This window comes from Danio rerio, chromosome 7 (genome assembly GCF_052040795.2).
Source record: "Danio rerio strain M-AB ecotype USA chromosome 7, GRCz13ab, whole genome shotgun sequence".
In the NCBI taxonomy this organism is placed as follows: Eukaryota; Metazoa; Chordata; class Actinopteri; order Cypriniformes; family Danionidae; genus Danio; species Danio rerio.
Genome location: NC_141027.1, coordinates 50,760,135 through 50,788,078, shown reverse-complemented (window position 1 = coordinate 50,788,078; position 27,944 = coordinate 50,760,135). Strand labels below are relative to the sequence as shown.

General features: G+C 34.7%; 2 protein-coding genes across 4 annotated transcripts; one reads left to right on the top strand and one right to left on the bottom strand.

The window, feature by feature from the left end:
* Positions 1 to 3,158: 3,158 nt before the first annotated feature.
* apip (APAF1 interacting protein) lies at positions 3,159 to 8,503 on the bottom strand. Of its 3 annotated transcripts, none has more exon segments than NM_001004679.3 (7): positions 3,159 to 3,947; positions 4,034 to 4,201; positions 4,825 to 4,960; positions 5,029 to 5,146; positions 5,230 to 5,278; positions 8,054 to 8,148; positions 8,335 to 8,503. In NM_001004679.3, coding segments are annotated over 7 exon segments (720 nt in total). In that variant the 5' UTR covers positions 8,389 to 8,503; the 3' UTR covers positions 3,159 to 3,847.
* Positions 8,504 to 17,696: 9,193 nt separating this feature from the next.
* Positions 17,697 to 27,754, top strand: cd44a (CD44 molecule (IN blood group) a). Its single transcript, XM_087261843.1, has 8 exons — positions 17,697 to 17,874; positions 20,186 to 20,351; positions 20,494 to 20,633; positions 22,103 to 22,177; positions 22,625 to 22,999; positions 26,764 to 26,841; positions 26,928 to 27,009; positions 27,106 to 27,754. Exons 1-8 carry the CDS (start codon positions 17,805 to 17,807, stop codon positions 27,296 to 27,298), a joined length of 1,179 nt encoding a protein of 392 aa, XP_087117969.1. The 5' UTR covers positions 17,697 to 17,804; the 3' UTR covers positions 27,299 to 27,754.
* Positions 27,755 to 27,944: the final 190 nt, after the last annotated feature.

The following is a 27,944-nucleotide window of genomic DNA, read 5'->3' as shown; positions in this document are numbered from 1 at the left end:
TTTACTATGTTCTGAGAGCTGCTTATTTTTATTATCTCAAACATATAGGGCCCTATCATGCACCCGGTGCAATGCGGCACAAGGCGCGATGCAATTGTTGTTTGCTAGTTTCAGCTTAGCGCAAGAGTTGTTTTGACGTTTTGCGCCACGCTGTTAAATAGTCTGTTCAATAGACCAGATCAAAGCAGGTCTATTGTCCAGGGCAGAGCGCGTTAGTTGTGTGCCTCGCTTACACATTGCTTAATACACACACTGGGCTCTATTTTGACGATCCATGTGCAAAGTGCAGGGCGCAAATGCATTAGGGCATGCCAGAATCCACTTTTGCTGTTTTAAGGCCAGAAAAATCTGCTTTGCGCCATGGTGCGTGCTCTTACGGGGTTGAGCTGTACAAAAAATATTATTTTCTAGCCTACATAAATATAAAAAAAAAACATACTTTCATCTCAGGGGGCTTCTTCAGTTTTTTCATAACAATTTGCTTTTGTATAATGTTATTATTGTTAGCAGTGTTATCTATTATATGCATATTCATATTTGTTTTATTAAAAACAAGCTTAGATTTGCCCACCTGTCAGGTTTTGGACCATATGGGGCACAGCATGTGATTTGAATATAACGCAGTTTTTTGACCAAACTTCGTTATTATTGTTCATTTATTTGTTTGCTGGAAATTAGATCTAATTTTAAAAAGAGTTTAAAACAAATCTTTGAGCTTAATAAACAAAATTAATTACGTATCGGCTAATTGATATCTGTGCGTACAACACCTTTGCCTATCCACGAGAGTGAAAGTGAAAGCAAATAATGAGGAGGCTCATCTCTCATCCTGGCGCTGTAGATGCTCTGTTTAACTGTTTTATTGCTAGTGAAGCGCTCAGTCCGCCATGTAAATTGCAAATGCACCATGGCGCTATGCAACTGACTCTTAAAGGGAATGGGAGATGAGACTCTGATTGGTTTGTTCTCAAAACACACCTATATTAAGAGAATAAGCTCAACCCTGTTAGACCATGTGCCACGGCGCAAATCGGATTTTTTCATCCTTAAAATAGCAAAAGTGGATTCAGACACTTCGTTAATGTGTTTGCGCCCTGCACATGGATCGTCAAAATAGAGCCCATAGTGTGCAAAGGTCTCTCTCTCTCTCACTACTCCAAAAGCCAGAAACTAGCCATTTTTTGCACTGTACTTGATTATCAACAGTAAAAAAAATACTAATTTTACGTCATCCCAACAGGGAAAAACAACAACAATCAAGGTGTCATGGCTTTGCAACCAAAAATGGCATTATAATGGAAGTCAATGGGACAAAGACAGCCACTAACATTTTTTGATTTTTGATTAATTCCAAAGCATTTTTGGCAAAATATGTGTTAAAATAAGATTTGCCACCTTAAAATCATTCCATCCACTCCACACAGAGAAAGTTATGGCCAAACGAAGACTCAAAATCAGCCCAGAGTGTATGAACACATCCACAACAATACACGGGGGTTAAGGCACTTACTGCATGGCAACTTCAAAGGACATTACAAAATTTGACTGTCATACTGATCATGGAGAATATTCAACATTTTGTTATTTACATTTTTGCCAGTACGTTAATGGTCTACGGCAGTTTTAAAGGACATGCGTCAGAGATTTGATAAAACGTGTACTGCACTGGGTAAGCTCATACAGTAGGAGCCTGCTCAATATTTAGAAGCATTTCCCTCAGAGGTGTTTACTGGAGCAGCAGCATATGGAGGGATGATGAGAGCAGCCACTGAGGAGGTCTGAATCACCCGAGCTCTACTCAGACCAGCCCGTGGCTTCAAGCAGCTTGTGAATTACAGGACCTCCGAGAATAACGGTCATTCAAAGGGACAGACAGGCAGAAGCAGAACAAAATGGATGGGAGCAAAATATAGCTACATGGATTCCCTCAGATAACGGAGAGTTTCTGTAAGTCCCGACTCTGGCGCAGTGCACTTGTTTTCATATTCCACTGACTCCCAAGCTGTTAAATGCAGACTTACTAAAAATGGCAAATGCAAACATGTTTGAAGTTGCAGAGGGCACTTCCGCAAGATATCTTGTCAAGGCCGATGAGACAACACTGCCATCTCATGGTTATGCTGCATGACAACGCATAATGCTAGATTTACAAACATAATGTGAGGCTCAAACATCTGGCTAGTGCAAACAGTTCCATATGATTCTTTTCTTGAGAAGCTAATCAAAATAGGAAGACTAAATTAGCAGCTGCTGAAAAATTGCAGTTTGGCATTAGAGGATAAAATAATTGTTGAATATATTACAAAGGTACTACAATGGTTATTGTAATATTATTTCAAAATTGCATTTTTTAAAAATTATTTTTGTAATCCAAGTGCAGCTTTAGTAATCTATAATTGCAAATATATTACACAAATAATCTTGCTAACCCAACCTCTGAGGTGAAGTGCATATCAATATGAAAAAAAGGCACCAAATGTAAATTAAAACCACTTTCTATTTAAACATATGCTTATTAACAGGATATAAAAACTGAAGTCAATACCTATACTAATTTAACTGTATATTTAAACCAATCATAGCAATTTGTATTAAAATCAAGTAGCTGCAATTAATGCTAATTATGACATTATGATGCCATTGTTCCTAAGCATCAAAACACCCAAACAAAAACATGACATTCATTAGCATCAGAATGATGACCTTTCTAATCTGCGTTCTTACATTTAATTCTGACATAATACTGACATTTAACTTGGCTTGCGAAATTAAAGGAATATTGTTGTTAAGGTAATTAAATTCAAATTTGATGACTTTGAAAGTGTTTTATCTTAAGGACACCTATGATGAAATACTTTTGGGTGCTGTTTGAACAGAACTGTGTAGGTATAGTGTGTCCACAGTCATATAAAGACAATATAAGTCTCTTTTTAAAGTTTCCTGATGTCAAAAAATAGGATCCAAATCCCTCCCATTTTGAGGCCAATCGCAACGTGACGTAAGAGTGCAGTTGCCCACTGAATTGATTGACAGTCCTGTATTAACATGTCTTCGCAGTAACGCGTATAATCATATCAACAAGACAGGACGTGTGCAAAACAACTGGGATTTAAAGATCTGTTCAGCTCCCTGTGATCATCAATCATCATCAAATGTGATCAAGAATAAATTGTACAAGTTTAATACGTTTTTAAAACAGGGCATGTAAATGAATTACAGCAATTTTAACGTCTTTATGTCCACAGCCCCATATTTGTACAGTAACATAACGGATATCCATGCAGCAGTGAATATTAATGTGTATCCTGTCACACTTGCGTGCAAAAGCAGTGCAAAGTTAAACACACAGTGTGTGTCTCCGCTATATGTGTGCACATGTGTAACCTTGTGTGACTCATCGTTGCAACTCCACAACAAATACATCAAATAATCATTGGTAAATTTCTTACAGTAGTATTTCTCACAACTGTTAAATCTGAGATCTGCTTCCTTCATGTCTGTCACTGTGCTGTTTATCTGATGTGGCTGAGGCGGAGTTTGAGGCACACTGAGAGGCGTGTGGGAACGGTGGGCAGAGAGAATTCACATTAAATGCACAGGCAACAAAAACAGCTACATTGTGTTCAGAGCTGAAAATTCCAGTATTTCTAAAGCTATAATCAGTAATATGATGGGTGTTTTGAGCTGAAACTTCTGGAGACACAAAAGATTTATCTTAGATCTTGAAAAAAGGGTAAAATAGGTGCCGTTTAAATGACAAACACAAAATTGTGAGTTGCATATTTGAGCAATCGCTATAAACACACACATGCGCACACACACAGTTACAGTTTTTTATTATGCAGACTCAAACAATGCCTTTTTCTTCAGTTGGAAAAGCAGAAGGATCCAGGCCACTCTGTTTCATCTGCACAGCAATGTCAAACAAGTAGTCATAACATTCACACCTGGAAAACAATAGAGATGTAAAAGATCAATAATGTATGTTTCTACAAAATACAAACAAAGTTGTGCATTGAATTCCCCAGCTCACATTGTCTTTGCTTTCTCCCAAGTCTCTCCCCAGACGTAGACGCCATGTCTGCGGACGAGGACAGCGCAGGAGTCGGGGTACATGTCCATGGCTCGGGCCATCCGCTCCTTCAAGTCTTTCTCCTCTGGGGTGTTTTCAATTATTGGAACAACTAGAGTGTCGTCATACCTGGGTAAAAACACAACACAATAGAAGAAGAGAAGGATATTAGGCGCTGACACATTTTACTTTCAGTTTCTTTTTCCAACCATTTATAAAACACAATTAATGGAATGTTGTCACCTTTTTTATCGTTAAAGAGTTAATATTGCTAATATTTAGATATTTACAGAATTTAAACTATGTTCAAGTCATCCAAATATACATTCAATATACAGCCATATTGCACTGCTATGAGTGTAATTTTGCATTTATACAACAGTTTGATGACATAATCGTGTATATAGAAGTTAAAATCAAACACAGCTAGTCACAAAATCCCTTTTGTACAAGGAAACTACTTTCTTCCACCATTCATTCACATCTGCAGCTGTCAGAAAAATTATGTTGAAAGTCAGTAAATGATTATTATATTAATTAGATTAAAAGAGATTTGGCTTTGGTGCTGAGTAATATAATTTATATACACAATATATATTATTTTAAATCAAGGTAAGTTGTAAAATATTGATATAAAAATGAGATCTTAAAGATTTCAAAGAGGTATCATGTATGTATATGCTTTCATTGGCTTCATTTTACATCTCAAATTTAAAATCGTGTTCATAAAGCATCATAACAGGAACCACAACCTGAAGTTTGTGCCTGAGTTTCCTTTCCGAATCCCCTTAATCATCTCTTGGTGTGTGATACGGAATTCCTTTCCAGGAAACAGGAGAGTTGCCATTACAGCAGACTTTGAGTGCGTGTGAATAACTGCCTGAGCACCTGTGAAAAAGACAAGACGATGTAACACGGTACAGACTAGAAACAGTACATTCTGTGTTGACATGTACCTCTCATAGTGTAGGCGTTCATGAAGAGTGGCGTGCACTGGCTCTTCTTCAGCTTCTTCTGTGGAGGAGGACAACTGATGTCCTTCTCATCAATGTCACACACAAACAAGTCCTCTGGCTACACAGCAGGGGAGTTATAGTTTATTTTAGCATTATTTCATGTTACACACAAACCACAACATGACTAAATAAAAACCTTACTTGTATTCTCTCCTTCTGAACACCTGAGGGAGCTATATAAATGTGCTCACTAAAAGAAGAAACAAATAGTAAGGTCAAGACTTGACAAACAATCAATAATCAGCTCAAAAACTAAACTGTGCATTAGAATTGAATCAAGACATCTAAAACCATGTCAAAAACTGGTATTCATTTAAAATAATGTCTGCATTGTTTTTTACAGTGTACATAAAAATTTGTCAAAATAATGTCATGTTTAAAGACATGTTAAAATTCACTCTAAGACAATATAATACCTAACTAAGTAACTTTGCTACTTAGCTACTATACTCCTTAACTTGACTACTTAGATAAACATTTTAATTAAACAATACAGTCAAATTTGAGATTTTTTTGAACCCTTTTAAGACCAATAAAATGAAATTTTAGACTAATATTGTTTTTAATACTGTTTATTACCAGGAATATCATGAAGAACATATATTTATATTTTGTTTTCTTTTATTATTTAAACGGGGAATTTGCTGTAAAAATGTCTTATAGCTGTTGTGAATTGTATCTCCTTGCAATAAAAAAATGTAAATAAAAACAAATAAAGGTTTTATTGAGATGGATTGTTGGTGATTGGATAAATGCCAGCCTAACTGAGTAGCTTTACCTGGACAAAGCCAAATAAAGACCTGTTTAAAATGATTTACGACCCAAAACAAAATATTTCAATGAATTTAGGTCTTTAAAAAGTCTTAAATTCACTGAAATATTGAGTTGTAGGTCTTAAATCATTTTAAACCGATAATTTGATAATAAGCTCATCTTGTTCATCAAGGCTGCATTTATTTCATCAAAAATACAGCACAAATTGTAAAATTGTGAAACGTTTTTGCAGTATAAAATAACTAATCAAAAGTAGTTTATCATTTAATTTAATAATTTATTCCAGTGATTTTAAAGATTTTTAGGTTCATTACTTCAGTCTTGAGAGTCTCGATCCTTTAGAAATCACTCTAATATTAATTATTATTATTACAATTATTATTATAAATGTAAAAGTAATAAAAACAACAATGACTAGAGTAATAATTTCATTTGAAACTACATTAAATAAGAAAGCAGTTATTAAAAATGTTTAATACATACTTAACTTTTTTTTTTTACATTTAATAAATGCTGCATTGATGAGTTTATTTTATAAAAGCTAACCCCAAACTTTTGGCCCGTAGTGTGTGTGTGTGTGTGTGTGTGGATTGCTGTCTTAAAATTTGATCATCAATCATACAGACAGACTTCAAACATAATACAAAAAAAAAAAACTTATGGCTTTGATAAAAATATGTATAAAAAAAATCTTACAAACACAAGAGTTTGCAATTTCTCACCATAATGCAAACATATAATAAATAAAACAATATTTAATATTTTAGACTTCTGAGATAAAGAACAGTAATCATATCATAATCATATCAGGGATGCAGCATTGCCATAATGCAGAAAAAAAAAACTTTTATTTTTTTCTTCCAATAATGTGATTTAATAAAAAAATAAAATAAAATAAAACAACGTCTATAAAATAATAAATATCGTCAGGTAAACGAAACATATTATATTTAGTAGTCATAGTACTTTAAAAGTAAAGTTAAACGGTAAAGTAAGCTTTTCAGTTGCAGTAAAAGTGGTTTTATATTTGCACATTTTGGCTTTCTTCTAAATAATACAATTTCAAAATATTATTCTGATATCAATTCTAATTAGGGTAATCATATAAACAGTCAATGACTATCAAAGGGTGACACGGTGTCTCAGTGGTTAGCACTGTCGCCTCACAGCAAGAAGGTTGCTGGTTCGAGTCCTGGCTGGGTCAGTTGGCATTTCTGTACGGAGTTTGCATGTTCTCCCTGTGTTGGTGTGGGTTTCCTCCGGGTGCACCGGTTTCTCCCATAGTCCAAAGACATGTGGTATAAGTCAATTGAATCCGCTTGTTAAGTGATGACGTGTTTGTGACGTATGTAATACTGTTTCCAGGTCCAAGCCGCCATTCATTTGAGTGGAGAAATTATTCGTTTATGATCACGTTTTATTCCTATCACACATTAAAGTTAATTTTATATAAAATCATAGTGTACACAATCTCTGGGCTTGCTGCATAACAAATACCCAAAATTTAACAATTTTACAAAAAAATTATTCACTTTCTGGCCATCGGATATTAGGCATGGACATATATATTGCGATCATGTTTTTCGAAAGCCTTAAATCACTTTGTAAACGTTTATTATTACCATTTCATGAGTCGCCCGATTCAATTGAATAGAGCGCTTGGACCCGGAACCCGCTTCGTGTGACGTCACACTTAACAAGCGGATAAACTAAATTGCCCGTGGTGTATGAGTGTGAATGAAAGTGTATGGGTGTTTCCCAGTACTGGGTTGCAGCTGTAAGGGCATCCACTGTTTAAAACAAATGCCGGATAAGTTGGTGGTTCATTCCGCTGCGGCAGCCTCTGGTGAATAAAAGGACTAAGCCGAATATGAATGAATATCAAAGTATAACATTGATTGTTCACCGTCAATAAAAATGTGCTGATGTAGTATTTAACTCTGAAACACTTACATGGGATATCAGAGCGAATATTCGAAGTAGCATATAATATAAAACGTTATCCCTGTTCAAAAATGAATGAACGTGTGAATATAAAACCAACTTAACTCAATAGCTTTCCTTTACCCAACCTGAATTTCCAAACATTTCCTTATCCATTCGTCACACTTTTTACATCACTGACCTACATAAATATTGCAGCAGACAGAGGCACAGTGGATTTTATTATGGTGAAAGATGCTTGACTAACCCATGACGAAGGCTTATTCCTCCGCCGGTTCCCGTCACCCAGCCCAGCTCATAGAAGAGTCTGCAGAGCTGTGGGATCAACACACGAGGATCTTCCTGATCCTTCAACAACAACACAAGACCTGTCACTGCATGAATAACACAGAGACACACGCATTCTCGTCATCTTTGACGTTGTTCTCTTGGCAAGCAGGAAGATTATAGTTTCTGACTATGTATAAACAAATAATTAGGAGACTCGACAAACTAACTTAGAGACAGAGTGATATAGTATAATTTTACCCCTTTCTCTTTTCCGTTGTACTCGGCATATGCAGCGTTCACGACCGACGACATTTTTAAAACGCTGAAAAAATACAGTATTTCGAGAAGACGCTTAAGATGTTATGACTAACATTTCAGAGAGTTTCGTGGAGCAAAACAGCCCAAAACAACACGTGATCAAACTCTTGCACAGCGGCGGAAAGCGGAAGTGATGTGCAAGTCTTTAAAAAATAAAAGCCTTCCCAATAAACACGACAATAACAGTCTGAAAAACTGTAATAGTGTATTGCATTATGCCATGGTTTAATTGATATATCATTTGCACAGCAATACAATATTGCCTGTGAAGTTTGCTAAACAACTATCAATTTGCCTTTGATTCAGTGACAGCAATATTGCAAGTAGCCTACATGTCGAGTTTATTTCCAAAATGAATGTATTTACAAGTAAATACAGAGCCTACAGTTCTTAATTATTTATGAACTGGTATTTTCTTAGATGAATATTGTGGTGCTGTGTTTGATGTAATAGTCTTAATATCTGCAATAAGCAGCATTTATTTGATTAGGCATTATCATGGCCTGTGTAATCTGTGTTGTGTGTTTAGAAAGTTTACAGCGAAATGTGTGTTTTAGTACATGAGCAATTCCAGCGTTATGGACATGACGTTTGCTGTAAAAACTCAAAACATAAATTCACAGAGAAAGTATGCTAACATTGACATCTAATTTCCAAAACAGCTAACCACAAAGTTATGGGATCAGAAAAACATCAATATGTAATATTTTTTTTTATATTTTATGTAAGGAAAATAAACATACATTATAAATGTGTACAAGTAGTTTAAGTTTACTGTGTACAACATACTTTGTAAAAATTCAATGAAGCTGCACAACCCAAGGAAACAATGCTAATCAAAACAATAAAACACTCTCTATAGAACAAACTTAATTTATTTTACAATTTTGCATTTCTGAGGAAAAAGCTTCATTATGGATGTGACCCAGGGGTGTCAGCAGCTATTTTAGGATAAAATCTAGATTGGATATGCGGCCGGCTGGAAGTGCGATATGTATATTATATATATATATATATATATATATATATGTATATTATATATATATATATATATGTATATTATATATATATATATATATATATATATATATATATATATATATATATATTTTTTTTTTTTTACAATACTGCGATGGTTGGGTTTAGGGTTGGGGTGGGGGTGGGAGTTAATAAAATAGAACAAATGGGAAATTTAATGAATAATATAAATAATTCTCGTTAACTTCTGGACGCAACCATATCCGATATAGCAACAACCCTATTTTGCGCTCTATGCACAACATTTTTAAGCAGGCCCTTCTACCCTGCTAAAAATAACAGCATATGCTAGTAAGGTATGTTTTGATGCTGGTCTTGCTGGTTTCAATGCTGGTCAGGACCAGCAAGACCAGCAAAACTAGCATACCAGCATCAAAACATACCCTACCAGTTTTTCCAGCAGGATAGTCATAAGTGAAGACCAGGGGCTTTTCGTCATAGGGCCCCTAAAGTGTCCCCCTTTCCCCCACTATAGCTACACCCCCGGTGAAACCTCTTCGTTTTGGATGTAACAGATCACTCATGTGACTTTAGTAAACCAAATAGAATAGTTTGAAAACATTGACAGAGACAGAAAGTACTTTTGCAGTACTGTAAAATACAAGCATACACACACACACACACACACACACAAACTTTAAAAGGGTTTTGCTATTTTGGTAAAAAATAAAAAAGATTTATGGGAAGATTTGCATATGCATAGAATTGCTCACATGCATGCAGCATGATGACCTGTTCATGTTTAACCTCATCTGACATTGAGCATAACCATTTTGATTATAGGACAGATTTTCCACTTACAATATTACAAAGCATAACAATAAAAACAATATATAAATTCGAATTGACTTAAGGCAGGCTGCACGGGTGCAGTGGGTAGCACGATCACCCCACAGCAAGATTCAAGGTCACAAGGTCGCTGGTTTAAGCCTCGGCTGGGTCAGGGGGCATTTCCTTGTGGAGTTTCTCCCCGAGTTTGAGTTTGTTTCCTCTGGGTGCTTGTTTCTCCCACAAATCAGCTGCGTAAAACATATGCTGGATAAGTTGGTGGTTCATTCCGCTGTGGCGACCCCAGATTAATAAAGGGACTAAGCTGAAAAGAAAATGAATGAATGACTTAAGGCACAGAAACTCATGCTGCTTCTTATTAATTTCATAAGTAATACACTGAGACGTTTGTTAAATTCCATTTAAAAGCCACAAGATCAAACATGAAAGTTCCCGCCTTCCACCTTCAGATCCTTTAGCTCCCTTAAAGCAGGAAGTGAACGTGTATCAGCACCGCACATGTGGGTGAGGTCTCCTTTTCACACACCTGAGCCACACCGTTTGCAGTGACTCATCATAATACACGAGGCCCCCCTCCACGCCACTAATTACCTTCATACTCCCACACTTCACATTTCTCATATTCAGCAGAACACCACAAAGCATAAAACCTTGTACTTAGATGAAAAAAGTGATTTGCTGTGATTGAGCTGGAATGCTTGTGGGTTTTGATGGTATGTTTTAGGTTTAACCTTGTATTGGGTGAAGATCCATGTATGGTAACTTTGACATTTATTTCAATATAGTTTTTTGTAATTACCATCAGTAACACTGATGCACTGATAATCCAGTGATTATATCTCATATTTTAATGAGTGCCCTATAGTTAATATGAGTGCCCTATAGTTATAAGTGTTGAATTGGATCAAATGTAAATATGGGATAAGGGGTAGCAGATGAACCTTATAAATTAGCATTATGTACAGGTATAAACACTAATTATATTCATTTAGAACTAAATGTGTACATGAGTGAATATGTGCTCACACATGAAGTGTACACAGACAAGTAAAGTGAACATATTTCCTTCACAAAGAGCGGAGAATGTAAATTGATTTTTATTCATACAGATCTCTAGAAAACAGCTTTAATATGTATGCCAGGCCAGAGTATATGCACATGTGTATTCTGCTACAGATCAGTTAACATGGCAAAAGCACCACATTTGCCTGGATGGTGCTTTTAATTTTGTTTATCTCAGTATATTAAGCAGAGTATACACAGTCCCGTAGTGTGCTATTTTTTATTTATTTTTTGGTTGTCACAGGTTTATTTGAGGAAGTCACTTATACTCAGTGGTGGAAAAAGTACTAAAAACAAAATACTCAAGTAAAATTACCATTACTAGCTCAAAAATGTAGTGCAAGTAGAGCAAAAGTATCTGTTGTAAATTTTACTCAAAGTATGAGTAAAAAGTAACCAAGAGTAGTGAGTATTACACTGTGAAAAGTTGATGCGTTTACATGCAGTTTGATTAGGGATGTGTAAACGTAAAATTCTGTAGTGCATTATCTTCCTATATTCGTTTGTTCTTTTCAACCTTCCTTCCATAGTTTGTTTGTTCCTTTATTCATTGCTTTGTTCGTTCCTTCCTTCCTTCAATCATCTGTTCCTTTCTTCATTCCTCCCTTTATTCGTCCGCTTATTTATTTGTTCTTTCATTTAGATTTTTGCTTCTTCCTTCATTAGGTCTTTTGTTCATTTATTCACTTGTTTGTTTGTTTGTTCGTTCCTTTCTTCCTTAGTTTGTTCAATCCTTTCTTGAATCCTTCCTTCATTAATTTGGTCCTTCCTGCATTTTTCTTTTTATTCGATTGCTCATTTATTTGTTTGTTCATTTATATTTTGTTCCATACTTCATTAGGTCCTTTGTGCCTTCATTCATTCATTCGTCTTTCGAATGAGACGTTAAACCAAGGTACCGACTTTCTGTGGTCGTTAAAAATCCCAGGATGTCCTTCGAAATGAGTTGGGGTTTAACTCCGGCATCCTGGCCAAATCTGCCCACTGGCCTCTGTCCATCATGGCCTCCTAACCATACCCATATTCAATTGGCTTCATCACTGTCTCCTCTCCACCAATCAGCTGGTGTGTGGTGTGCGGTCTGGCGCAAAATGACTGCCGTTGCGTCATCCAGGTGGATGCTGCACACTGGTGGTGGATGAGGAGATCCCCCCCATTGTGTAAAGCGCTTTGAGTGCCCAGAAAAGCGCTATATAAATTTAAGGAATTATTATTAATTCCTTTCTTCCTTAGCTTGTTCAGTCCTTCCTTGAATCTTTCAGTCATTCATTTCATCCTTCCTTCATTCGATCTGTCCTTCCATTCCTTGTTTGGTCCCTTCTTCATTTGGCCCTTCCAATTCTTCATTCATTCCATTTGGTGATTGTTTAAGGCTGTTTAGTGATTTCATACAGTCCACATCCTTCATTTTTTTTATCCGTGACATGCAGTCTATAAACAGAAAAGATTTTGTTGCATTTTTAAATCACACAAGTTTTGAGGTAGTTCAGTATGATGCGATTTACTTTCTATGTGTGATTTAATTGAACAGGAATCACAAGACTGATTTTTCTATGTACTTTAGCCAATCACCATAGACAAGAAAGAAATAAAGTAGTGACTGCAGGTTGAAGGAGAATAGTGGAGTAAAAGTACAGATACTGCACTACAATGTACTTAAGGGAAAGTAAAAGTACACATATTTAAAACAACTTATTAAATTACAATTGCTGAGAAAAACTACTCAATTACAGTAGTTTAAGTATTTGTAAATTGTTACTTTACACCACTAAAAAAAGATCAAAAAGACATAAACATTAAACAGAGGTGCAGTTGATCTGAATGTTGAGTTGTATGTACAGATTTGTTATAAATATACAGGTTAAAAGGTGCTGTGTTCAAATGCGAATGTAGAAAGTATTGCATTGTAAATTGTTATAAGGTGCTGTGTAAAAGCGCGTATGAGAAAGTATTGCACATAGTTATTGCACAGCTGGGGGATATTTAACTGCTCATGAGGTAAATGGCCTGAGGAAAGAAACTTTTCCTGTGTCTGGCTGTTTTTGTGCTTGGTGCTCTGAAGCGCCGACCAGACGGTAATAGTTCGGACAGGAAGTGTGCTGGGTGCGAGGCGTCCAGAGTGATTTTGTGAGCCCTTTTACTCACTCTGGAAGAGTACAATTCTTGAAGTGTTGGAAGATTAGTGCCAGTGATTCGTTCAGCAGTCTGGACTATTTGTTGTAGTCTACGGAGGTCAGTTTTGGCAGCTGAGCCGAACCAGACGGTGATTGAAGTGATTGGATGACAGCTGAGTAGAACTGCATTAGCAGCTCCTGTGGCAGGTTAAACTTCCTCACCTGACGAAGGAAGTACAGCCTCTGCTGGGTTTTCTTCACAATAAAGTCTATGTGAATGTCCCACTTTAGATCTTCAGAGAGATGGTGGTGCCCAGGAACCTGAATGACTCTATTGCAGCAACAGTGCTGTTCATGATGGTGAGTGGGGGGACTGCAGGGGGGTTTCTCCTAAAGTCCATTATCATCTCCAGTGTTTTGAGCATGTTCAGCTCAAAAAGCAAATAAATAAATGAATAAATCAGGTAGCAGGAGAATGAACTTCTCCTAATTTTGTCAAGCTCATAATTTGGCCACCAAATCTTAAATCTTTTATCTTAAATGATGCAATTGAAATTCTGAAAGACAGAAGAAATAATTTACGTGTCTGATTGTTGTTTACAAATTTTTAAAGAGCCCCTATTAATGGTTTTTGAAAATGACCTTCTTTGCAGTGTGTAACTCTAATTGAATGAAAACATCTAGCTGAGGTTTAAATCTGAAAGTGCACCGTGTTTAAAATAAATAAATAAATAATAAAAGATTTGAATCAGAGTCGTTTAAAAGATGCATCATTTATCCGGATATTTTACTTGTTTGTATCGATGTCGATATGAAACAATACCAAATAAAAAGCCAGACTGGGAAAAATGTGAATGCGCCTCTCCCTTTAATGCTGATGTGTGTGGGACTGATCATGACTGAAGACAAGTGAACATTAAATAAATTTTGTCAGAGCTAGACAGGAACTTTATCAGTACACAGTTCATGGATCAGTTTCTTCCTCCATTTCACAAGTGCAAGTAACTTTAGTGCGAATAAAATGGTTGCCTCCTTGTTTTCTCTACCTTGCAAAATTTGTATTTAATTGTGTTTTCTTACTTGTAACAGCTCCATGTGGCTTGTGCTGTCTCTGGTAACTCTTTATATTCACATATCGTGTCTAAATCCACATTGAACACACCTGCATTCTTTACAGATTTAAATGCATTTGTGAGTTTGCAATCCATTGCCATTTGTTGTTGCTATGGCCACCGTCAGCTGTTCCTATACACGTGTGGCGGTCAAGTTACCAAATAGTTCAGCTTTTGCCACTTATTACTGGATGTTAGAGTTGGGCATCTAAGCTATAATGCCGATCCGATACGCATCTCGATACAAAGAATACGATCCGATATATTAGCGATACATTTGTGACATATTGCGATGCAACACGATACGATTCACACCCATATCACGATACAGTGCTATAATTCAGCACTAGCTAATTAGTTCAGGTTTATGAGATTATATGAAAGAGGATGCTGTGCCATTGAATGAGTTTGATTATTTATTAACCAAGGAAAACCAAGACTTTTTTTACAAACTGGCTTTTCTCTCAGAGCCAGAGCGTCAGTTTACAGTAGAGGGCCATTTTAGAACATATAGCACATATTATTTAAGTATTTTCAAGATAAAAAGAATGTATAAGTGCAATATATATTAAATTATATATATTTGCACTCTTTCAACATAAAGGTTTAGCATTGCACAACAAGAATTGTGATTTAATTTTTCAACTATGAAAACAAGTTTTACAAAGATATATTTTGCCACTGAATATTCAAAACTTAAGGTCGTGAACTAGCAGTGTTTTGCTGCTTTCAAACATCACTGTCACTGTAAACAACAGGCTAATAAAAATATAACAAACCAGCAATCTTCTTGCTGTGAGGTGGTCATACTACCCACTGTGCCACCGTGACACACAATATTTTTATCATTATTATTATTATTATTATTATTATTATTATAATTAAATAAAAATTAACAGGAGGAGGTGTTTAAAACCTTCGTTCTCCGTGACACTAGGCTGAATATCTTTGCAGATGAACAATGCAATAACATCCGTTATTGGCGTAGAGCGCACAAAACTGTTGCGCATGGAAAAAAACTTTCAATGCTTATCTCACCACTTTTGGAGCTGGTAGCTACAGTTGAAGCAGTGCGAAAGCCGGGGATGCAGGAACACTGGAAGATGCTTTCACAACAAAACCGTGGCGCCGCTTCAAGTGAGATTTCAGATTAGTCGTACTGCCCGCGTATTTTACAGATGCGCGGCACATTTTGCAAATTGCATCTGTCCTGTCATGTCGTCCATCCTTAAATCCATAATGTTGCCATACTTTAGATTGAAAACTCAGTGGGGAATAAAATGTTTGTTTTGCTTCTCGCGCTTTCTGAGGGCGCACCACTAGCTTCATCCGCACACCTGATACACTGAGTTGTGGTGTAAGTGTACACATCCGCAAATCCGTTGCTAAGGCATACTTTATGTAGGTCGATTAAATTATGCACCAAAAACAGGTTGACAACACTTGTTAATAAATAAAAAATACATTCTATATTAAAAATAAAGGCTGTATCTTGGAAAAACCGATGCATCTCGCAAAAACCGATGCATCTCGATTTGCTTCCAAAATTTCATTCATCCTCTGCTGCTCTACCGATGCACTCGCATCGTGCACGCACATGACCGCGTATCGATACATATCGATTAATCTTCCCATCCCTACTGGATGTGTATCATGGTTAAGAATAGAGCAATTTGCTGGTGCTTTAGTGCATTGCTTTAATGCACTCCTGCATTGGGCTCACTCATACACTCTGCATTCTGACTACTTCAACAATGTTGACAAGCCATGGTGAGTGTTTCTCTCTGTCTCACAATGAATGCAGTCGACCAATCGCAACAGACTGAGTCACTGGACCAATCAGCATAAAGTAGCATCGCGCTAAAGAGGTGTTTGGGAACAAATGAATTGCTAAACAAATCATATAATAGTCGTTATGATAATTAGCTAAAACTAAATGCATATTTTAAGACAATGAAAGTGTTTTTGATCTTGCAGGCATATCAGACTGTTGTTGGAGACCCTAAAACCAAAATATGACCCCTTTATAATGCATAATAGGGGGTCTTTACACACTTGTACATTTTTTTACTTGTTTTCAACCCCCCAAAACAGAAATGCCATGTCAATTAATTGCTAAAACACATAACACAGTTTTATTTATTTTATTTATTTATTTATTTATTTATTTATTTATTTATTTATTTATTTATTTATTTTTAAATAGTATGAACAGTAAATAGATAAAAAGAATTAACATTGGTAGTACAAAGCTATGCATGTCCTTGGATCAACACTAAACTGGAAATGATATAACAATATAATATTTCTCATTACATCCCCTATTTTAGTCGCTTTGCTTCTCAAGGTAATGCTTCTGAATGTAGGTATCACCAATAGCTTTACTCTGTCATCATTTACACACCCTTTAGTTGTTCAAAATCTATTAGATTTTTTTTTTTTTCTGTTAGACACTTAGATATAAAAAAAAAAAAAAAATGCAGGTAGCAGCCACCCATTGGCTTCCAGTATTTTATTATATATTTCTTGGAAGTCAGGTCCTAGCAACCAAGATGCTTCAAAATATCTACCTTTGTATTCAACAGAGGAACTTATAAAGGTTTAAAACTACATGTGGGCTACAACGATTAGGTAATTGTCATTTCTGGGTGAACTTTACCATCTATAACAACCTGAGTAATTGATTCCAGTAAGAAGCATGCACGTATTAACCAATATATGAAAGTCTAAATAACTACATTGTATCAAATGGTTATTTTTTATGTAAATGCATGGTTTCCAATGACACTAAATATGACATGGGTCCAGTGCATGAGTCCATTTTATAAAATGCTTCATCTATAAGTGACTCATTCCAGTTGAACACATCAATTATTCAATTTAGATCTGTGCAAAAACTTGCTTTTAAAATGACATTCACTTTTTTTCTTGCAACAACACAAAAATTGCAGCATACATAAATTAGCTGATTCACCAGATTGACCAGAATTGTGTACTTCCGTGAGTGACTTAAAGTATGCAAATGTGCCTAACATGTTAACGCTGGCTGCACAGACACACAAAGAGAGAGGAAGTGTGAGAGACAATATGAGGGTGTTTTCTTCATAGCACCACCCATTACTGAATGTGTCATCATGTACTTTAGTCTAAGCCCGCTGTATAAAAGAAGGTGAGGCACAACTCCAGAGGCTTCAGAAAACTTCAAACACTCAAACAGAATCAAACGCATTAGAACAGCCATCCTGGGCCAACAAAAGAGGCACTTCTTCATCTAGCACATGACACAGCTCTGACCATGTGGACTTTGTTATTTGTAGTGTTTGCTACTGGATCACCAGCTGTACTTCAGGCAGCCCCGGTTCAGGGTGAGTGATGGTCAATGTGTTGCTTTGCAGTGACTATTCTGGTGGCGGGTGTTTTCATCTTGGTCATGACGTATTTACAACTGAAAGATGAGGCCAAACTCGTGGTATTGATTAGGCTGCAGTGAGTGTGTGAGTGTGTAAGTCTCCATGCTTTGTCTGTGATCAGTGCATCAGTTCCTAAATGTTTTTTTTATATATTCTTCTTATTTTATTTATTTATACTGCACTGATGATGTTCTTTGCAGATAAATTTTAGATGCTGTGATATGGTTTAGGATGAAGTCCTGGGGCTGTATTGGGGAAACTTCATATCTTAGGAATTAAATTAAGATCTGACAGGTTTAAACTGATGCTGTTATGGGTACAGATTAGATTCCAAAGTAATGATGGTGCTGAAATATGACCTCTGGCTGCTTGTTTATTGTATATATAAAAAAATTCTGTCAATTAGTTTGTTCATGTTGCTCTCATTTATATATATATATATATATATATATATATATATATATATATATATATATATATATATATATATATATATATATATATATATATATATATATAATTAGTTTTTTTTCTAAAAGAACTGCATAGCTAATTTATGCCAACTATGGGGATAATTATTTTAAGTTTTTATTATATTATTATTATTGTTTTGTGGAATTAAAAATTGCAATTATTTTTGGCATAAATCTTCACATATTAAATCTCTTTCTGATTCTGATTCTTTCCACTACACTAGCACATGCCAAAAGTTTTAGTGGCCTATGTGGTGGCCAAACCACATGTAACAATTTTTCACAATAATTTAATTATTTGGCTCCCTGAACCATTTTGTTCATTTTTTTATCCTACACTTTCACACATTCATGTTGTCCCAACACAAGTTACTTAACAAACTTAAATGGATTGAACATAAAACAATTAAGTTGTCTTGAAAAAACTCTCAAGAATTTTGTCTTTTTAGCTCATTTTAAATTAGTAGTTTGAACAAGCAGCCAAATAATAATAATAATAATAATAATAATAATAATAATAATAATAATAATAATAATAATAATAATAATAATAATAATGCAAGTTTGAAATATGGTATGTCTTCTGAAAGCTATGCTGCATTAAGTTTAAAACCTTTTCTTTTTGTCATGTTTATTTAACATTACAGAGTCATATCACTGCAATAATGAGCCAATCTTAATAATAATAATAAATTTGATTTATAGTGAGCTTTCTCAGACCCAAAGAGCTACAAAGCATACAAGGCAAATAGTATGAAAGCAGAATAATAAAAAGAAGTAAAAAAAGAACACCACAGTAAGACAATAAAATATGAACAATAAAATATAATGATTAAATTGACAATAAAAAATTTAAAAATCAATCTAGCTTCCGTTAGGGTTAGGAAGCATTGGTAAAAAAAGTGAGTCTTGAGAAGTTTTTTAAAACAGTCCAGAGAAGTGGCATTGCTGATCCGTAGACCATTTCATAACTTACCAGCCATGGTCTTTGGTTTACAGCTTGGCTGATACAGCATCCAAGTCCAGAACGAAGACTGCGGGTAGGAGTGGCGAGAGTTTCCCTGGTCACAAATGTAGTCAGGTGTTAGCTCGCACTGCTTTATATGATAAAATCAAGGTCATTATAAACTCAGTATTTGCTTATATAAGTCCAAACTGGGGCTTTTCTGTTGGTATAAATTAAAAAATTACATCAATTAAAAAACTAAAATAGTAAGTTTAATGATTTTCTACAAATCTCCTACTGCCTAAACATAAAGGATCCAAAAGGAGGGGTTTTGTTGCAGTGCAGCAGAAAACAAAAACTTATTTGACCATTTCTTTGCAGTGGAAAGCTTTTATAGAAGTTCAAGGTTCTTCATGCACTATTAATGCCAACAAGGAACCTTCATTTTTAACAGTGTAAACAGCAACCTTAACCTATTTGGTAGCATACAAGGTACATCAAAATCCCTCTTCAGCAAAATATAAATACGATTCTCGACTATGTAATTGATGTTTTTAAAATCATATGATTCTCCCAACATAGTATTTAAGACAAAAACGAGAGGTTATTTATAAAACCAGAGGCTTACGGATGGCTTAGATGTGTTACCAATGTGCTCACGTCTGCACATGCACTGAATCATTAGGAGATTTGTGTAATGATACCTGATGGTAAATTGCACATCCATTACACACAGAGCCTGCATCTGGCCTTCATTTACAAACTAATCTTTTGTGTGATTACACATGGAAAAGAGTTAATAAAGAAAGAAAGATCTGAATATTCACATTAGTTTCCCTTTTGACAGGTAACAGTGGGAGATGCAGTTTTGCTGGTGTTTTCCACATCGAGGGAATCAGTCGTTACTCTCTTACCTTTCAGAAGGCTGGTGAACTGTGTCAGAGTTTAGGTTACAGACTTGCAACACAAGAACAGGTCACTGAAGCCTATAAAAAAGGCTTGAGAACTTGCAGGTAAAAAAATAAAACAAAACAGGCTGGGTACAATAGCCCTAGCCCAGAGCTAAATAACATGTTAAGGCATAAATGCACTTCTTTTGATATTGTCTAATGGGAGCACTTTTTTTTTTTTAATGAACTCCACACCTTTGTTTAGATACGGCTGGATTGATGGTCAAAATGTCACGTTCCTCCCACACATTAATGGTCCAAACTGTGACTCCAGCTCTGCTGAGATCACCTTCCATGCTAAAGCAGGAGAATTTCTTTCTGATGTCTACTGTTTTGACCCATCAGGTGAGCGCAAAGACAACAGTGTTAAAGAGATCACTCAAAACTGAATGAAAGCTCTGTCATTATTTTTAAGGAACACTTAACTTCCCTTTTTTTTTTTTTTTTTTTTGGAAATATTAGGCTTAGATGTCCCCTAAAGTTAAACAGTTCAACTTTTTAAATTAATTTAGCTGATCTCTAAGTCTGGCATGAACATTTTTAGCTTAGCTTAGCATAGCTCATTAAATTGCATTAGACCAAACAGGTTTTGATAGTTTTTGATAATTTTCCTATTTAAAGCTTCACTTTTCTGTAGTTCCATTGAGTACGAAGATGAAAGTAAATTAAAATTATTTATTTATAAATTAATATTTTTTTAGGGCAATATGGTTGGGAACTATGAAAGGAACCAGAAAATAGTCCCCAGCTAGGTTACTGGGTAACTTGGTAATATAGCGTTGCATATTATTGTGTAATATCATTGAAATTTTAATGGTCTAATCCGACTCAGTGGTCTATGCTAAGCTAAGCTAAAAGCTAAAAGATTAACCATTTAACTCAAAAATGAGCCTATTTCCAAAAAAAAAAAAAAAAAAAAGTGGAGTGTTTGTAGAGTCTTTTTTGGAACACTTTCAGATTTAAAGGTACAAATGCTGCAGCTGGGTCAGGTACACTTCTTTGTATTTTAATACAAGTAGCTACTACCTTCCAAGTTCCAATGTGGACCCAATATGGAGAGCTGCTGTACCTTAATTCTGAATTTAGCTAGTAATATACATAGCAAAAGTTTGCCCACGCAATCAGCTTTTGTTTGGCCCACATGCCACAGTGAATTACGGAACATGATTAGAGCAAGTCAGGCTTTCATATAAGGGCCAAACATGGACCATATCTGGGCCAAATCCCACCCAATTTAATAACCCATAACTGGGCCTGAACTGGGCAAGATATGTTGGTGTGTCATGACTGCAATGAATTTGATAAACACATGAAGCATTTTGCTTTATGGCCATGCTTTTTCTTGAAACGACCTGATTTGTGTGTGTGTGTGTGTGTGTGTGTATATATATATATATATATATATATATATATATATATATATATATATATATATATATATATATATATTATTATTATTATTATTATTATTATTTAGTTTTTTACTCAGAAATAATTTTAATGTATTTTAAAAGTGGGTCAAGATAGGTCCAACTTAAGTGGCCCACATATCATTTTTTTTAACATCTGGTCCAAATACTTCATTTGATATCTGGCCCAAGTCTGTAAATATGGTGCAACCTCTGCCAAATATGGTTCATGTTTGACCCACATGCTGTATACAAGTGCTGGACGAATACCTGCTGTGTGCCAGCTTTAAGCCAAATCTGTGTGATGACGGAACTTTCATGACACCACCATTTCAACACAATATTATAAACAACATAAAACAATGCTTTATTTAATGACGTTATTTTATTTTTCTCCACTTAAAGATTCATCACCAAACTGTGATGATGTTAAATCTGAGGATGTTATGAATGGAAACGCAGCCAGAGACAGTTCATTCTGTAAGTTACTGAGTTTTTCTCTTCGATCTCTTAAGCTTCCAGTGTATTAGTTTTACTTTTCGAGATAAAGGGTGTGTATTGTGAAGAAGCAGCAGACATACTCCTCATTGTTCATTATCCAACCACACCTAAACAGAACATTAGTCATATCTCTGTGACCTCACATGGTTTTATGCACCTGCAATGCAACAATAAAAGAGGAACAAAACGTTGCAGGTTTTATTTGAATACCCAGGAAGTGATTCGCTGTTCTTTATTGTGTCTTGTTTAATCATTTACTCTGTACCAACACACTGAAGGGACCTGCACAACATTCAAAACTTAACATTCCATGCCTTTATTTTGTTTTGGTGTCAGCACAGCAATGCAAAACAATTACGTAACTGCAAAATTTTTGAGATTTTTGAATATTTACCCTTTTAATTATTATTTTTTTTTCTCTCAAAGATGCAAAACCACATGAAGACTTCATTACAGAATTCAAGACAGAAGGGTTTTTGGTAGATGTGGAAGAAATATTGGAAAGAGTAAAAAGAGAAACATCTCTTCTGAGTGACATGAAACCCTCAACAGTGCCCTCTATGAAAAAAATTGAAGGCATCAAGGACCCTACAAGCAAGCCTCATATTGGAAAGACCCCCAGTGTTTTGCTATTTGATACAGAGGGCAGTGGATCGGGATTGGTTGATCCTGAGCCTAGCCATTTCACAACAAGTCCGGTTACTACAGAGACAGCGAAGAGTGATTTAATTGAAAACGTTATTGAAGAGAATGAAGAGATGGTGGTTCCAGTAGAGACTTCAAATGTGAACCCCATTCAAGGTAAATGTTACTACAAATACACACTACATGTCTTTATATGCTGGATATTGTTAAGCTGGTTTAGGTCAATTGTGTGGCATACTGTAAAATTTATGGGCCTGTCTTTTTTTTTTTTTTTTTTTTACAGTTTTTCATGTTTGCTTTTACCTGGTTAAAGAAACTAGGTTCCACTTCATTTTCATTATCACTATACCAGCAAAGCAGAAGACAGGTCTTGCAAATGTGTCAACCCTTTCTCATTGGGTTGACGCATTTTCCTTACCATTTTTCAAGACAGTTAACACGAATGTCATTCAAGCAGTCCAAACTCCATTGTTTTAGCTATGGTAACCAAACAGAAACCATCTATTCCTAACCATTTGAAACTACCAAGATCAGTACTTTTTTACACAAATTGTCATTTAGCAATCAGTCCGCAAACATTAAAAACGGTGGAAGGTCTGTGTTGTGGTATGTCCTATACTCCCTACAGATTTGACTGTATATTGGTTTACATGTATTTTCTGTAATATTTACAGTACTTTTTTACTTTTGCCTGTTTTTTTTAATTTAATTATTATTATTATTATTATTATTTTAACAGTATTTCAGTTTTTAGCCACAGTTTGAAAAATGTACTAAATTCAATATAAATTGAATCAAAGCATTTCTTATTCTGGATCCAATTCTTTTGCAAAAAGGCAAATTTGACAGCCCAAATAGAAAGACAACAAACGGCTTTGGCAATAGACTACAATGTCAAGCAATGGTGCACTGATTCACATTGAGCTCTGTATTTTGTTTTTTTGTTTTCCATTATTTAATGATTAATTGAAAGAGTTCATATACTTGTTTGCAAGTTGTGTTGTTTGAAGGTGAAACTAGCTTTTGTTGCATATTGTAAATGTTTTGACACGGTATGTGCGTTTTGCAAGCACAATGTGTCATTTTGACCATGAGTGCTGCTGTTTAGGCCTGCGTGTTAACTGTTTTGAAATTGTGGAGTTTCAGTTGACGGCTGCATCAAAGCAATCAAGAAAAAATTTAAATGGAGGCATGTTTATTCAAAAACATAACTTTTACTTTATACCGTACAATGTAACTTTGGTTCTATTGATGTGGCTTTAAATTGTTATTTGATAATGAATAGTGTGGTTATACATCACTTTAGAAAAATGTCTAAAAAAGGCTTCTATTAAGTTGCCATGACATGTTAGCTGTATTTGGTGGGTTGTAGAACATCTGAGAATCGCTGTACTGTATAATCTAGTGACTGAACATGTTGGTCACCATCTGTCAGTGCAGTGTGAATTTACAGTTAGTTTGCCCATCAATAGTCGCATGCTACATTTTAATTGTTATCAGTGTTTTACATCATCTGGAGGTGCATAAAATGGTAAAACATATGCCTTAAATCATTTTTACTTTTAATTTAAAATATTTTCTAACATGAAAATTGCCTGTGTGCGTTTACATTTATATGCATTTTACTTAATCAGTTACCCAAAACATCATCCAGAATAAAGTGCGCTCGGCACTATGGCATTACATAAAGCTTGTCACATAAACTAATTATACTAATATATCGATCAGTTCACACCAATTAGATAATAATTATTGTCGAGACCTGTTTACTTACAATCAGTGTTGAGGAAAGTTAATTTTGAAAGTAATGCATTGCAATATTGAGTTACTCCCCAAACTAGTTGCTCTACTTTGGTACTCTTCATAAGTAATGCATTACGTTACTTTTGAGTTCCTTTTCTATTACTTTTTATTACCAGGCTGAGGCTTGATCTCTTTTAGAACATCTTTTTAATAGAGGATCTCTGCAATTAACAATGAACTGTATAACCTACACCTACATCTACCTTTAAAAAACACATCAATTCAAATTTATTTTAGCATGTAATCTGAGAACTTCTTGATCCCAGAGTCATACATTATGAATATATAGTTTATTGAAAGTTTAAAGCAATGCGTTTGCTACTTTTGTACTTTTTGTTTTAAGTAAAATCGCTGTCCATTGATACTATAATGCCCTTTTTTCCTTTTTTTTTCAATGTGTTTAACATAGTGAACACATTCTCTCATTGACTGTGTGATTCATTATGACTACTTTCCTTTTAATTCAGCAATTATTTTAAAAGTAATTAAACTATAAAGTAACTTGAGTTACAATTAAAAAAAAAGTCACTCAAATATTATTACTTATTTCTGAAAAGTAATGCGTTACTTTACTTGTTACTTAGAAAAGTCATATTATTATGTAACTTGTGTTACTTATGTGTAGTAATGCGGTACTCCACTGGTTTAACACTGGTCAAATATTTTGTTACTTTTGGGTTTCTATACATTTTTTTAAAAAACTGCATTTTGCAGAAAAGTGCTGTTCTGTTTGTGATTATCTACCCTTATTAATGTTATTCAAAGGTAATACACATACTAATATCTGAAAATATGTCATGTGAGCTGACAGATATAATTTTAAATAAATAGGCTTATTATCAGCTTGGATGAAAAAAAAACATAATATAATATAATAACATAATAAAAAACATAATAACAGATAAATAGCTTATTTGGAAAGGGTTGTTGACAATAGCTGAAAAAAAACAAGTAATAAATAAGAAGTTAATCCATCTTTGAACACAAAATCCATCACAAGCCTATACAAACATACAGTTGAAATCAGAATTATTAACCCCCCTTTGATTTTTTTTCTTTTTTAAATATTTCCCAAATTATGTTTAACAGAACAAGGAAATTTTCACAGTATGTCTGATAATATTTTTTCTTCTGGAGAAAGTCTTATTTGTTGTATTTCAGCTAGACTAAAAGCAGTTTTTAATTTTCTAAACACCATTTTATGGTCAAAATTGTTAGCCCTTTTAAGCTAATTTTATTTCGGATAGTCTACAGCACAAACCATCGTTATACAGTAACTTGCCTAATTACCCTAACCTGCCTAGTTAACCTAATTAACCTAGTTAAGCCTTTAAATGTCACTTTAAGCTGTATAGAAGTGTCTTGAAAAATATGTAGTAAAATATTATTTACTGTCATCATGGCAAAGATAAAATAAATCAGAGATTAGAGGTGAATTATTAAAACTATTATGTTTAGAAATGTGTGTTAAACAGAAATTGAGGGGGAAAAAATAAACAGGGGAGCTAATAATTAAGGGGGGCTAATAATTTTGACTTCAACAGTATAATGAAATGACCTTTTGCTGTAGCCAATGCTATATAATGAACACACAATACTGCTAAAGAGCTGCATGTAAATCTTTTTATTATAAATAAATATCTTACTACTTCAGTAAAAAAAAAGAAGCCTAGGGTTGGTTTTACTATATATAATTTTAAAATCCCCCTCAAAAAAGCAGTGATTTGAGTTTTATTATGCCTTTTGCTGCATTTCTGTTTGGCTTTGTTCAAGCAGACTGTTTTGCAAACAGTCCATAATCAATATTTCTGACTCATAAAGTAACAGCTTAATGTTTCTCTCATACCAAAAAGCATGGTTTTTTTTTCTGTTTATGCACAGTGAAAATTATGTATGCACACAAGTGACACAAGTTTTTTTTTTTTTTTTTTTTTTAATATATAAACATTATTTTATATTTTTACTGTAGTAATTCAGACAAAGTCATGATATATTCACTTATTATATAGTCACATAAACATTTTTTTGATGAATGAATAATAAAAATGCATACTGGTTTATATCAATGACAATATCTTATTAATGTTACTATTTTCAATCCTTACATCTTACAACAGTCAAGGAACCAAGACGAGTGAATGTATTTTCAACAACAGAAAGTAATGCGAAGGAGATGGTTTCAGATGGATCGTCTTGTAAGTTCATGCAACAGCACTACAGAAGCCATAATTCTTCGATCTTTAATTAGCATCATGTAAATCTTTCAATCTTCTCCCTTCAGCTACTTGGATGATAATTACTGCATTCTGTGTGTTTATTGGAGTCATAGTATGCATATTTGTGGCTATTGGCACTAGAGACAAGTAAGTTATTAGATCAACATTTCTTTCATTTTGTGAATTCATCACATTCATTGGCCTCTGCAGTTTTCAGTTTACTAAATGTAACTCCTTATTTAGGTGGTACGGACCGAGTAAGAGTGCAGACATCACAACTGAAAAGAACAACAAAGACTACAGTAAAACAGAAACGCTGCCGCTGTCAGAGAAAGAGCAGGAGATTGTGGCACTGATGAATGTTACGAACATGAAAAATGGGCAAACAGTGGACATAACAGCTGCAGATGAACACGAAAAAGAATATTTAATGTAAAAGAGGTGAGCTGATTGAAAATGGTGAACACTGAGAGCCTAAGACTGAGCTCCAACAACAGATCACAATAATGTTTAGCAGTATACCAAATCAAGCGTATGTTTTGTTTTGTTTTTTCAGTTCTGGTTACTCTTGTTTGCACTGATTATGTTTTTGCTTCTGTTATTTGTTAGATTCTTTGTGTCATTTGCTGCCATTTTGTTACTTAACAGTTTTTTTCACTTACAGAAAATGCTTTCTAGCTTATTAACTGATTGTTGAGAATGATATGGCGAGAAAACATTTTAACACTGGTTTTCATCTGTTTGTAAGTACTATGTACTGTTTGTGATAATGCATTTTGGAATGTTGACGTTGCCTTGTCTTTTAGAAATAGAGAAAACCCTATCCAGTTTGTATTTCAGTGAAGCCACTGTATGTCTTTGCCTTCATTAAATTACCCATAAAGATGAATTACATCCGCTCTCGCAGCATATTTCTTGTGGGATGAGTCTTTTAATAAAATGTAATTCAATTTAAGAAAGAAATGCGAGTAAAAATGATGAGTGAGATGTTAAATGATATTATAAAGACATAAATTAATATTGTTTTTACTACAGATAGTAAAGCACATTTACATAGTTTAATGAGAAGTATTTCACATCCT

What these genes read in the sequence shown, in the direction of transcription:
- cd44a (XM_087261843.1), top strand. Translation starts at nt 17,805, where the DNA reads ATGTGGACTTTGTTATTTGTAGTGTTTGCTACTGGATCACCAGCTGTA. An exon ending in TCAGGCAGCCCCGGTTCAGG is followed by an intron (nt 17,875 to 20,185) that starts GTGAGTGATGGT and finishes CCCTTTTGACAG; the next exon opens with GTAACAGTGGGAGATGCAGT. An exon ending in AGCCAGAGACAGTTCATTCT is followed by an intron (nt 22,178 to 22,624) that starts GTAAGTTACTGA and finishes TTTCTCTCAAAG; the next exon opens with ATGCAAAACCACATGAAGAC.
- apip (XM_087259160.1), bottom strand. Translation starts at nt 8,388, where the DNA reads ATGTCGTCGGTCGTGAACGCTGCATATGCCGAGTACAACGGAAAAGAG. An exon ending in GAACGCCTACACTATGAGAG is followed by an intron (nt 4,961 to 5,028) that starts GTACATGTCAAC and finishes TCTTTTTCACAG; the next exon opens with GTGCTCAGGCAGTTATTCAC. An exon ending in TGGGAGAAAGCAAAGACAAT is followed by an intron (nt 3,948 to 4,033) that starts GTGAGCTGGGGA and finishes ATTGTTTTCCAG; the next exon opens with GTGTGAATGTTATGACTACT.